The sequence below is a fragment of the Eptatretus burgeri genome, chromosome 8, assembly GCF_056783735.1.
Source record: "Eptatretus burgeri isolate ZD-2024b chromosome 8, Ebu_testis_v1, whole genome shotgun sequence".
Lineage (NCBI taxonomy): Eukaryota > Metazoa > Chordata > Myxini > Myxiniformes > Myxinidae > Eptatretus > Eptatretus burgeri.
The window spans coordinates 50,598,644-50,611,516 of record NC_140968.1 but is presented as its reverse complement, the minus strand read 5'-3'; the positions used below and the strand labels follow the sequence as shown (position 1 = coordinate 50,611,516).

Sequence of the window (12,873 nt, the reverse complement as noted above, 5' to 3'; positions counted from 1 at the left end):
CTGCCCCATCCCTCTCCCTTCCACAGATCTCCTAATGTCTCTGTTCACCACTGTTTTGTCCTTCCCACTCCCGCCCCTCTTGTCTCATGCCCCCCCCCCCATTGTTGTGTGGTGTGTCTTAGCTCACATACGAGCCTCGACAAGGTATACAAAAAAAAGAACAGCACAGGAGGAGTTTCAGACACGTGAACTGATGCCCTCCAGTCCAGTTGCAGAATCAGTCGAGGGATGCTAGAAACTTTTCCACCTTCTCAGGTGCAAAATACACAGTTCAGAAGCAGTTGGGCATGGAATGGAAGGATGAGTAGACAGAAAGCAGGGGGTTGGGGACACAATGTTTGGAAACAAACACAGATTTGAGGCATTCGGCCTTTTCACAAGCAGAGTCAGCTGTATTGCCATTTGAAGTCAGGGAAGTGGTGGAGGGGGAGCACACATCAGAGACAGACTTAACAAGGTGCAACCAGGTTTTAGAGGAGGCAGACAATTTTGAAAGTTAATTCTTGAGAATGGACAGATGCTATTTTCTCGCTCTCCTGAGAGTAGATACACACTTGTTTCGGGCTTTGTGGAATGATCTGAGACAGCCTTTGGTTGGATTTACCCTCCAGGAAGAGAAGGCAATTCGTTTCAAAGTAACTGCCTTACCACAGGATTCAGTGAACCATGAGCGGGAAGAAAAGTAGGATAAATGAATCCGACACGTGATGGATCTGTGCATAAGAGAGGGCTTGTTTCTGTGCAAGAATTCCTTGGTTGAGTTAACATAATTTGCCTTCCAGGAAAAAAAAAGATAATTTGTTTCAAGGCAACTGCTCATCACTGGATTTAGTGTACCATGGGTGGGATGATGGCTATGATAATGCTCTTAAGGATCGGTATGATAATGTTTAGCTCTTCGGGTTGAAAATTGTATTCTAAATAATCCACATTCCCAAATACAGACAGGTATATTTTGTTTGCATAATATACCTTTGCAATCTCAGCCTGCAGAATAATATATTTGTGTTGAATATTATCCCAGTTTATGGTTTGTTTCATAAACCTTTGCAGGTATATAGATTATCACAAAGATAAATTCTGAAATCTTACTATCAGCCATTGCTCTCACTAACAGCATTGATTCTTCCTTGGCACACCTGAACTCCTATCTACCTACAAGGCCTACATCCGCAATTTGATGGAGTACTGCTCTCCCATCTGGGCTGACTCCCCTGCCGTATCTCGATCAGCTTGACACAATGGAAACCAAAGCCTTCAATATTTGTGGAATCTCCCACAATGAAGCTGAGTCTGTGGGCCAATCACTTCGACATTGCATACAGGTCGGTGATCTCTCTGTCTTCTACCGTCTCCTTTATGGTCTTGCACCCTCTGCACTTTCCGTGCTTTGTCCCCATAGATTTCTGCAGAGCACACACAGTCCATCATCAACCCCCTTGTGGTGAAACTACCTAAATCCAGGATCACTGTTTACCTCCACTCATTTGTTCCTCTTTTTCCCACCTGTGGAACCAACCTCCAAATTTATTTCAATCCCATTCCTTCCATCCAGGTCTTCAAGAAAGCTGTTCACCACCATCTCAGATTGTCCCCAATCCAAAAACATGATCTCTTTTACCCTCGTTAACCCCACCCCTAGCCCTCCTCATTCCACATTTCCAGTTTTCCCTGCTGAGACTTTCCTTATGTATCCACCCTGTCCACCCGATGAATCCTCTTCTGCCACACATTCCTCTCCACACCCATTGTTTGCCCGCCTCCCTCCATCTTGGCCTTCGACTCTGCTGTTGGTCTCCCCCCTCTCTCTACTGTTCCGTTTTTTCCTGTTGCACCCTGATCCGTTCAGTGTACTAGGATTAGCTCTTCCGTGAGCCTCGACTATGTATACAAAAAAAAATTGTCATTTTTGCAAAGATCATTCAAATGTTATACATCTGGTTTATCAATCTACTGATAAAAGGATTTATTCAACAGACTATAACCTTCCAATAACAATAATCATTTGGGGGTGTGGCTCCAGCCCACACTCCTTAAGCTTTTATTTTGAGTACGACATCAAGCAATTGCCCCAAACAAAGGACGCACGTCCTCGATCTGACATCCAATACACCGTTCTGATGAAAGTTCTACCCTCTGGACATGCGTCACACCTGTGGATCCTATTCTATGCCTCTAACTGCAACATCGTCCCTTTTGTAAACAGTCACACAAAATGAATTTAGATGAATTATACAATATATTTGTATTAAAAACTTCAACCTTTTCAAACAATGAAGATCATAGAGTCTTTAAACCATTTTACCGAGAAATGCTGTGAGATGTTTTTCCACTTTTTGCGAGGTTGTTGCAACTGGCTCGGGTCTCAGGCAGTTGTCCAAGCTCCAAGAATGCATTGTAGGCTGCTATAGCGATGATGGCGACCCCGTCCTGAGCCCGCATGGAAAAGCTGTAGTCCCATGAGTCAAATGCTACAGAGATGAGTCCCACGGGGAATTTGGGTAGAGCTGGATCATGCGGTCCAGAGGGCATCCCAGGAGCAATCCATACAACACCAGGACCAGTGAGCCCAACCCGCTCGGCAGTTCTGAATATCACTGGAGCCTCATCCATCAAGCAGTACAACACGATGATCATGGCATGTACTTTCTTGAGTTGAGTCTCCATGTTTAAATCACTCCCATCACCTTTTAAATCAACTGTCACTACTGATGCTAGCTCCCAGCTCAGGATACTGGACTTCATAATATCGAGCAGCCCACCGACGAATTCCCCATAGGCTGGGCGATGGCTGGTAACAACTGAGAAACGGTACCAATCATATTCCTCAAGGGTGTTCATAACCACCAGCGAAAGGTGATGGAGTGATGCACCAAACTGCAGAAAATTTGATCCCTGTTCCTGGATGGAACATCAGAATGACAGTTAACGTCATAAAACAACAAAGTTTCATAGTCATAGTTTGACATCTAAATCAGTGAATCAAACACGATTGTTCCTAATTATATTGCTACACCTTCATGTACCTTAAATTGGCAATGCTGCAAAAGGTCTCCTTACAGTACTTGAAGGCCACGTTTCAGGGCATTGAGAGGCCATCACAATACAATACAGCAGTTTCAAACTTTCCCAAAACACGCATACTCAAGAACTTGCAGAAAAAAATCAGGAAAAAGCCATCTTTGTTTGGAATGCTACGGCAATGACTATGGCTGAAAATCTCGATCTGCATGCTGACAGTTACGTTAATTATAGGGCATGTGGGCAACTCAGTGGAGAGGATAATGAAGGCTTGACATTTAGTTTCTTTTCGATAGGTCTACCAGGTCAACTTTTGAGCTCGTCCTGTATATGCTTGCACTACTGAAAAGTATTTTGCACAGAAAGCATTGCTCAGCCGATGATACATGGAGCTTATCACCCGACAGGTCCTTTCTAAAGCTTTCATCTTTCCTCACCTGCAGGGCTTCATGTGGTTTGACATTACAAATGCTCCTTTCGCAATATCTCAACATTTATAATGCAGTGCACAAGTATCGCTCTGAACACATGCAGCTCATTCATATACCTTATGGTCCATCACGACCGAAGATCCTCCATAAATACTTATGATGGGGAGTGATGTGTGGGTGGATATCAGGTCCAGTATATGTGCCACCGCCTGCTGGCTTGTGTCGTCACCAAACACCAGGCCGTCCACGTGAGTCCTATTGAGTAGGTCGCAGGTCTGTTTCACGAGGCTCTTGGGGTTTGTGTCATTAACTACAATTGTTACAATGTCCACAGCAACAGGCAGGCTCTCAAGGCCTTCCTTGCTCGCGATGCTCTTCATGTCGAGGAGGTAAGACGTGCCCCCAAAGACCACGGCTACATTGACTTTGGGTTGCATCAGCTGCTGCAAACCATGTGCCACTGACAACCTCGGCACAAGTAGTAGGATCAGCAGTCGATGTAGATGCAATGGGGTGAAAGATCCAGCAACGCCTTGTGGACTGCCCATGCTCGAGCTTGCTTGCATATGACGTCAAAACCTGCTGCATAAAACCATTTCAGAACCATCACTGTTGACCCATCATCTCAACTCCACAGCTACAAATCAAATGAACCCCTTTGCCATACCTGGGGTATGTTCAGTTACCAAGTAGCTCGCTAGCGCTTGCCAAGCCAGCCGTTCCTTATCAACAGTTTTGAATGAGTGCTTGCTTGAGTGCTTAAGCCACCTGGCGAGCGCTCTGCAAGAAACTTGGTAACTGTACACACTGTTGGAATGGGGTTTTTCGTTCTTTCCTCAAATCCAATCAGCATTACGTCAAGCATCATTGCATTTACTGCAATTACACGTGTTAATTTTGGGGTTTAACATCGGTATTATTTTTTGATTCAACGAAAAATAAATTCAGAAGTTTCACCATCGATTGTGCGTAAAAAAACAACAAAACAAAGAAAACACCAAAACTCTCATGGTGGCTTGTTTTTTATAAACTCCAATTTATCGTCCAAGAACATATAATAATGCAAAATATTACAATAGTACAAACACAACGCTTAGAAAATTTGTCGAGAGTGATCAACAATTCCGTGGTCTCACGCAGAAGATTTCAAAATAAGGACGATTGTTTAACGAAAAGGTTAAAATAATTGTAAAATGATAGTTTTATCATTATCGGTCTTTGTCTTTATATTAATTCGGCGAATGATGTATTGATTATTAATCATATGGTAAACCTAGGCAAATGTGGGTTTACAAATTAAAATGAAGGTGTGATAATGATAGTGTATATTTATTATATAGAGCACTATTTGATATTGATAACTTTTGATTTCCAGTTCAGGATTTATTTTATAATACTTCCTCTTGTGCCTTGGAGTAAAGTCACACCCTACTCCCCCACCCCCTTTCTTGTGATAGTCTGGAATGACTTCCCACCATTTGGATCCACGATGATCAATGCACATTTGGATACACGATAATCAACGTGCATTTGGACCCATATTTGTCAACCTGCATCAACGCACGTTAAGTTCCATGATCATAAACGCGGAATGGGATCCACATGCTGATCCACTATGGTCTACATCCATCTGGATCCACGATCATCAACATCCATCTGGATTCACAATCGTCAACATCCATCTGGTTCCACGATCATCAACATCCATCTGGATCCACGATCATCAACATCCATCTGGATCCATGATCATCAACATCCATCTGGATCCACGATCATCAACGCCCATTTGGATTCACGATCACAATGTCCATTTGGATCCATGATTGTGAAAGCGCATTTGGATCCACATTCGTCAGCATGTATTTGGATGAACGATCAACAGGAATTATCATCCAGGATTACCAACACGCATTTGGATCAATGATGATACATGCACATTTGGATCCATGATGATCAACACGCATTTGGATGGATGATGATCTCCATGCATTTGGATCCATGATGAACAACACACATTTGGATCCGCGATGATCAACGCGCATTTGGATCCGCGATGATCAACGCGCATTTGGATCCAAGGTGATCAACACGCATTTGGATCCAAGGTGATCAACACGCATTTGGATCCACGATGATCTACACGCATTTGGATCCAGGATGATCAACACGCATTTGGATCCACGATGATCTGCACACCTTTGGATCCATGATGATCTACACGCATTTGGATGCACGATGATCTACACGCATTTGGATCCACGATGATCTACACACATTTGGATCCACAATGGTCTACACGGATTTTGATCCACAATGGTCTACACGGATTTGGATCCAGGATGATCAACACGCATTTGGATCCACGATGATCTGCACACCTTTGGATCCATGATGATCTACACGCATTTGGATGCACGATGATCCACAATGATCTTCACGCATTTGGATCCACGATGATCAACACGCGTTTGGATCCACGATGATCTACATGCATTTGGATCCACGATGATCAACCCGCATTTGGATCCATGATGATCTATGCACATTTGGATCCACAATGATCAACCCTCATTTGGATCCACGATTATCTACACACATTTGGATCCACGATGATCTATGCACATTTGGATCCACGATGATCTACGCGCATTTGGATCCACAATGATCTAGCACATTTGGATCCACGATGATCAACATGCATTTGGATCCACAATGATCAACCCGCATTTGGATCAATGATAATCAATGTGCATTTGGATCGACGATGATGAAAACGCAGGCTTTCCATTGCAGCCCTCCTTTTTTGCTCATTCTATACTGTACCTTGTGACGTCATGCTGGTTTGCAACATGCGTGGAAGAGCAGTGGTCACAATGGAATCAAACGATTGGAGCGAACACCACCTGCTGCGCCCACATATCATGTTCATGTAGTTGTTCAGATCACAAATGAAATGACAAGAAACAAGTGATAAAAGTGGTCCATTACACCTCAAGGTGCTACCCTCACATCCTCAATTTTTACCACCTTGAAAACGCGTCCCTCTTACCTTTAAAAGTATTCACACGCTGCAGGGCGGTCTTCACTCTCCAAATATTGTTTCCGGTTAATTGTCGTTTTTTGCCGTTGTGGCCATGAGCTGGACCCAGTGCAGGATCAATGTGGTGTGAGATAACTGCTGCGCGGTGCTTGGCATCTAATGAGAAGGGACATTACGTGACCATCGTTTCCCGCCATCAGTCAGTTTCACTCTTCCTGGTGTACAAGGAGTACCCCAGGTCTGCTCTACATCCTCCTCGCACTCTCTCCAAGGGAAGGTGTGCAGTCAGTGAGCTCTGTTGTGGTCGTTCTCGCTCGCTCCCTCCGTGTTAGCGGTTGAGCATCACTCTTAATCGGAGCCTGGAGCCAGAGAAAATGGAGGGTGGGGTGGGGGTTTTGTTGGGGGGGGGGAGACAGTTTCCTTTTTATTACAGTTTTACAAAATCGTGAGGCGCCCTCTTAGTGCGTGCGTTCCTGCAAAACTTACGCATTCACCTGCTCCAAGAGGATCGCTAAGGCATCCAATTATAATCCCGATCCAAACGGCGGAACGACAGGAGACCTTTTGATGTAGGAGCCGTGGCTGCGCTCGTTGGAGAGGGTTGTCTGCAAAGCGATCGTCGACTTTTTCTCGGAGAACCCGACCCTCAGCAGCCTTTCCTTCTGGCGACTTCCCACCTCATCTGAACGTGTCTCTGACGAAGACGAGGCGAGAAAGTCTTCGTACGTGACGTGCTGTGTTTATTCCGCCCTCCTCAGCGACACGAATGCAATACAGATGCGGATATTCAGCACCGAGGACGACGATAAGTTACGTACGAGGTTCGTGCTGAACAATGTGAGAGGCATGGATTCCACGCGGGTTTTTGTGGTTGTCCAACCAGCCACATTTGGTGACAGCTATCACTGGCCGTGATGGACCATGGACTCGATGACTCTTCCAATTTCGAAGCACTCGAGTCAAATCCCCTGCGCTTGCAGCGAGATTACCGACGCACTTGCCGCCGCCCAATCCTGCTTTTTGCGCAGAACCCCGCAGATGTAGTCATGTAGCCTTGACGTGATGAACAGACGGAGAGCCACAGTAAACCCAATGGTCTTCATGTGTTGCTTTAGTTGATTTCATGGATCTCCTCGGGTCACAGTTTCCTCATCTGTGGAACCTCTTGGTTTTGAGTGCATAGCTTGTGGAGACCGAGTGAACCTGGGGTGGCTTGTTGTGAGGGTGAGGCCAGAGATTGTAAAAAGGTGGACTCCTCTCTTCATGTTCAATCGATTCATCAAGTTGCTAATCTCATGCGCCCCCCCCCCACCCCCCGTGCCTCCCCTGGCCCATCACCAAAATATAGTACACAAACAGAATGGTGGAATGAAACAGCGAGTTATCTTTTCAACTTCTTTTTTTTAATCTTGCCTCATCTGTTAGCCTGATATGCCTGATTTTAGTGTTGCCTAATATGTTGGCAACCCAGCAACGGACCTCATTCTGGTCATATTGTCGTGTGTGTGTGTGTGTGTGTGTGTGTGTGTGTGTGTGTGTGTGTGTGTGTGTGTGTGTGTGTGTGTGTGTGTGTGTGTGTGTGTGTGTGTGTGTGTGTGTGTGTGTCGATATATATATATATATATATATATATATATATATATATATATATATATATATATATATATATATATATATATATATATATATATATATATATATATATATATATGAGACATGACAGAAGTAAATAGACACTTTAAATTTCTTCATTTCTTCTGTATAACGCAGTTTTACTCAATGATATGTACTAATATTCGAGTATTTCTTTGCAGAAACGAGTTCATGGGTCTTGTAGGACAATTAACTATGCCTGAAACCCAGGGAGCACATGATCTTTCCGATTTTCAAAGAGGACAAATTGTTGGCCAATCGGAAGGTGGAGTCAGCCAGCATCAGATAGCTCAGAACCTTGGCATTCCGCTTTCTGTAGTCAATCGGGTCATTGTGCAATTCACCTGCGAAGGAAAGGAATCCACACCTTCCCATTCCAGTTGATCTGGGACCTCAGAAAGGTGTCTTCGAGCTGTCAAGCAGTCCATTGAGAAAACTCCCCATTGCAAGGCAGCAAATGTTGCAGAGGAGGTCAGGTTAGCTCAAGAACTGCCGTGTGGTACCTTCATCAACTGGGCTACTATGGGAGAGCAGCTCAGAGAAAACCTCTTCTTAGAGTAGCCAACATTCAAAGGAGAAAGAGTGGGCTAACGAGATGGCCAACAGACCCTTGGAGTTTTGGCGAACTGTCATTTTTTCAGGTGAGTCCCACTTTATCAATTTTCAGAAAGTGGACGCGTTTGTGTCTGGAGACTTCCAAGTCAAGAGTTTTCTTTGAACCGATTGTTGCCAACTGTCAAACACGGTAGTTTTTCAGTGATGGTGTGGGGAGCAATCTGGAGTGCTGGCAGGCCAGAGCTTGTGGAGCGTGTTGCAACATCAACTGTACAACATACATTTCTATCCTTGAGGAGGAATATCTCCCTGTATTCTCCACTGGTCAGATGATCAAAAACAACACCGTTTATGGAAGATGGAACTCCATGCCACACTGCAAAAAAGACCAAAGAATGGCAGGACAGAAATGGGATCAAGCGACTTCCATGGCCAAGTCGGTCTCCTGACATGAATCCCATTGAACACCTCTGGACCATATTGGATCGAGCTGTGCGGAAAAAGTCCAGGAAACCAACATCATGGGCAGAATTGCTAAACCTTTTGCATTAAGCCTGGGCAGAAATCCCACAAGAGAAAATTTCGAAATTTGTTAGTTGTATACCTGAAAGAGTAAAAGCATTAAAATCTGCAAATGGCAGGTCTACCAAATACTAGTGTATGTATAAAAATGGATCAAATGTATTTCAAATGTTCAATAAATAAATTGTTTCAAAATCATGGTGTCTATTTACTTCTGTCATGTCTCTGTATAGTGTATAAACTGTATATACAAAAAAGCAGTGTGTGTGTGTGTGTGTGTGTGTCAGTGTGTGTGTGTGTGTGTGTGTGTGTGTGTGTGTGTGTGTGTGTGTCAGTGTGTGTGTCAGTGTGTGTGTGTGTGTGTCAGTGTGTGTGTGTGTGTGTGTCTCCTCCATAACTCCAAAACTCTAAAACCTAGCAGCCTGAAACTTCGCATGCATACGAAGAGAACTGCAAGGAAGTGCAAGAGTGAACATTGGGTGTTTGGGTAAATTAAAACACCCCTTTTGAAGATAATTAATGGCCTTATTTAATTATATCCTTCATCAGGTGATCCTCGGCCACCTCACTGTCTGGGGTCTTAAGGCGTTTCCTGGGTAACTTCACTGGGATCTGAAGCCACGATGTTTTTTGGCCTGCTCAACCATTCCTTCACTTGGAACAGGCTGCAATGATTTCTTCACGATAAAGTTTCTTTTTTCACTTTCCTCAGTCTTATTATCGAATGCTTGTTCATCATAGCTACGAATCGCTGGATACATTGCAATGCTTATAAACGCCCAGAGAAGCCAACGCTTTTGGCTTTATTTCATTTCAGCACATGCCATAACTTCAGGAATCTCTTATACTTAGCCGAATTACAAAAATTAAGCTCCAGGTTTGAACATAGCAGTAGTTCCAACTGATTTAAAAAAAGTATCTAATTCGGACATTGCTTGGGTGTCTTCGAGAGGTGTTTAATATGACAGATCATTGCTTGACAAGCCAGTTTCTTGGAGTGCTTCCTTGAGTGCTTAAGCCACTTGGCCAGCCCACTACGATATTCACACTGTCACTGAATACTTATAAATTATATCGATCGACCTGAACGAAGGTCAGGGCCATTCGCCTGTGTTGGCCACATGTTGTTCTGTGATGTAACAGGTGGTGGCTCGCTCACTTAAAATGTGAAATTTTATTTTACACAATGTTTCCCATTTTTGTATGATCTTCCATTATACGACCCTTCACTTCGGCAGACATAAATAAAAATTAAACGTTTTATTTTTAAAAGTTTCTTCAACCATTTCATGGAGAGCTTGGTGATGCCACTTGGCACGATTACTTCAAGTTTCAATGGCGATACCATGGTTTGATACCGGAGGTGGGAAGGCAAAATAAATTATATAATCATAATGAGTAAAATAGGTTTTCAGTTGTTATGAAGTAATGAATCGCTACATCATGGCAGCAAAGCCGAGAGGTACGCATGCTCGCTCTGTGTAGCCTGGGTTTGAGTCCCGACCAAGCTAGAAACTGTTATCCCAGTGTTTCACAGGCAGGGTGATTCATCAAAGTGTGTGTGCCATCTCTCGGATGGACGTTAAACTGGGAGTCATATCTGGCAGAATCCCTCACTCACCCCTATCCCTCTCTCTGCTCTCTCTCCTCTCCTCTCCTCTCCTCTCCTCTCCTCTCCTCTCCTCTCCTCTCCTCTCCTCTCCTCTCTCTCTCTCTCATGCTCGTACGTGCAGTGACCTTTGCACCCCTCCTCCTGCTCCCCCACCCTGCCCCCTCTGTGGAGGAGACTGCAACATGTATGAATCAGATTCAGAGTGAGCCGACCGGAGGGATGCAAAGGTCACTGCACGAACGAGCATGCATGCATGCAGGCAGACCTTTGCCAGGTCAATAGCGTGGGTTTTAAATGCTCCCATCCCAGGTCTCAAAGTGTCCGTGTGTGTGTGTGTGTGTGTGTGTGTGTGTGTGTGTGTGTGTGTGTGTGTGTGTGTGTGTGTGTGTGTGTGTGTGTGTGTGTGTGTGTGTGTGTGTGTGTGTGTGTGTGTGTGTCTACAGCAGTAGAATTAAGATCAATACTTAAAAAAAAAACTGAAAGAAGTTTGACAAATTGTGAACAGATTAATGGAAGAGGATGATCAAGAGGACCTCCCAATCCAACACATGGAATCAATTCTGGACATGATTGACCATAGAATGTATAAAGAGAAATCAAAAGAAGTTAATCATAGAAAAGACAATGACATCATCAAAATTATGTTTGATAACAAAGGGGTGGAAATGATAAATATAGAGAAAATACTACAGCAGAAGGAAGTGTGGGGAAAGTAGTGTCAAAAGGGAGGGTTTGACGCAGTAATGTGTCCCCTTTCTCAAAGTAGCAATATTCACTCACTTAAGGCCCAGTCACACCTTGATGTTTTAGCCCGCTTATGCCGATTTTTGGAAAATTTGTCTAAAACGCTGGTACACGTCGAATACGTTATGGGTAAGTTTTGATAACATTGAGAGCACGCTGAAAAACACTGCCATACGTCGTTGTACGCTGGCTTTAAACGTACTTTTCGGTTGTCCTCAAATTTTCCATGCTTGAAATTTTAAGACTTATGCCAGCGTATGACTCACACGTTCCGCATAACGCTGGCCATAAGTTGTAGGCACGTCACGCGATCGTTGACACACGTCGACACATGTTACTTGTAAGTTACTCATAAGTCGAAACATGTCGAGGTAATGTTTAGCGTACCCGAAACTTATTTCTAACCTATGAGTAACATGTTGTACTCACGTTACGCGATCGGTGACACACATCGACACACGTTACTTGTAAGGTGCTCATAAGTCGAACCACATCAAGGTAATGGTTAGCATCAGTGTTCCAGACTTCCTGGTTTCATTTTTTTATTTGTATTTTTTCTTCCTTCCTTCGGTATGATGGTGATTTTGACACTTCGATTTCTAGTGCGGTTATAATATAATATAATTAATAGGCTGCTGCTCAACGATTTAAATCATAACCGCACTGTACACTGGACACCGTCATACTGAAGAATAAAAAAACCGGGAGTCTGGAACACTGACGCTAACCATTACCTTGACGTGTTTCGACTTATGAGCACCTTTCAAGTAACGTGTGTCGATGTGTGTCAACGATTGCATATCGTGCGTACAACTTATTCCCATCGCATGGGGAGCGTGTGTCATACGGCAAGTACATCGTAAAATTTTCAACATGTTTAAAATTACAAGACGTACTCCATTTAATACGACGTATGATAGCGTACTTTAGCGTTCTATTCACGTATACCAAACTTACCCATACCGTATTCGACGTGCGCCAGCGTTTTAGACGCATTTTTCAGAGGTCGGCATACGCTGGCAAGATCGCCAAGGTATGACTGCGATGTTGACACTCCCATTTCTGCGGCGGTTATGATTTTAATCGTTGTGCGGCAGCCTTTCCATAACCTACGCCACGTCATCGTCGGCGATGCGTGCAACGCGCTATGCCTAAGTTAGACTATCGTTGGGCATAGGTTGTGAAGGCCGACAACAGGTTCAGCATTCATTAGTATAAGTTGTCCATAACACAACGAAACGTTCTGTGTCCGTTTCTAATGCGTTATGCATCAGACCAAGTCGTTATGAATACGT

The 12,873-nt window shown here is 43.9% G+C and overlaps 1 protein-coding gene across 1 annotated transcript in view; it reads right to left on the bottom strand.

Moving 5' to 3' along the window:
• The window catches only part of LOC147021722 (glutamate receptor ionotropic, NMDA 2C-like), a 211,113-nt gene extending 203,429 nt beyond the window's left edge, over positions 1–7,684 (bottom strand). The window contains exons 1-4 of the mRNA XM_085890453.1: positions 6,979–7,684; positions 6,502–6,851; positions 3,569–4,034; positions 2,306–2,901 (exon numbers count right to left, since the gene is read on the bottom strand). Of these exons, the coding sequence (XP_085746579.1) occupies positions 2,306–2,901; positions 3,569–4,018 (1,046 nt within the window). The 5' untranslated portion in view covers positions 4,019–4,034; positions 6,502–6,851; positions 6,979–7,684. The remainder of the gene's footprint in view (positions 1–2,305; positions 2,902–3,568; positions 4,035–6,501; positions 6,852–6,978) is intronic.
• Between the last annotated feature and the right edge of the window lie 5,189 nt (positions 7,685–12,873).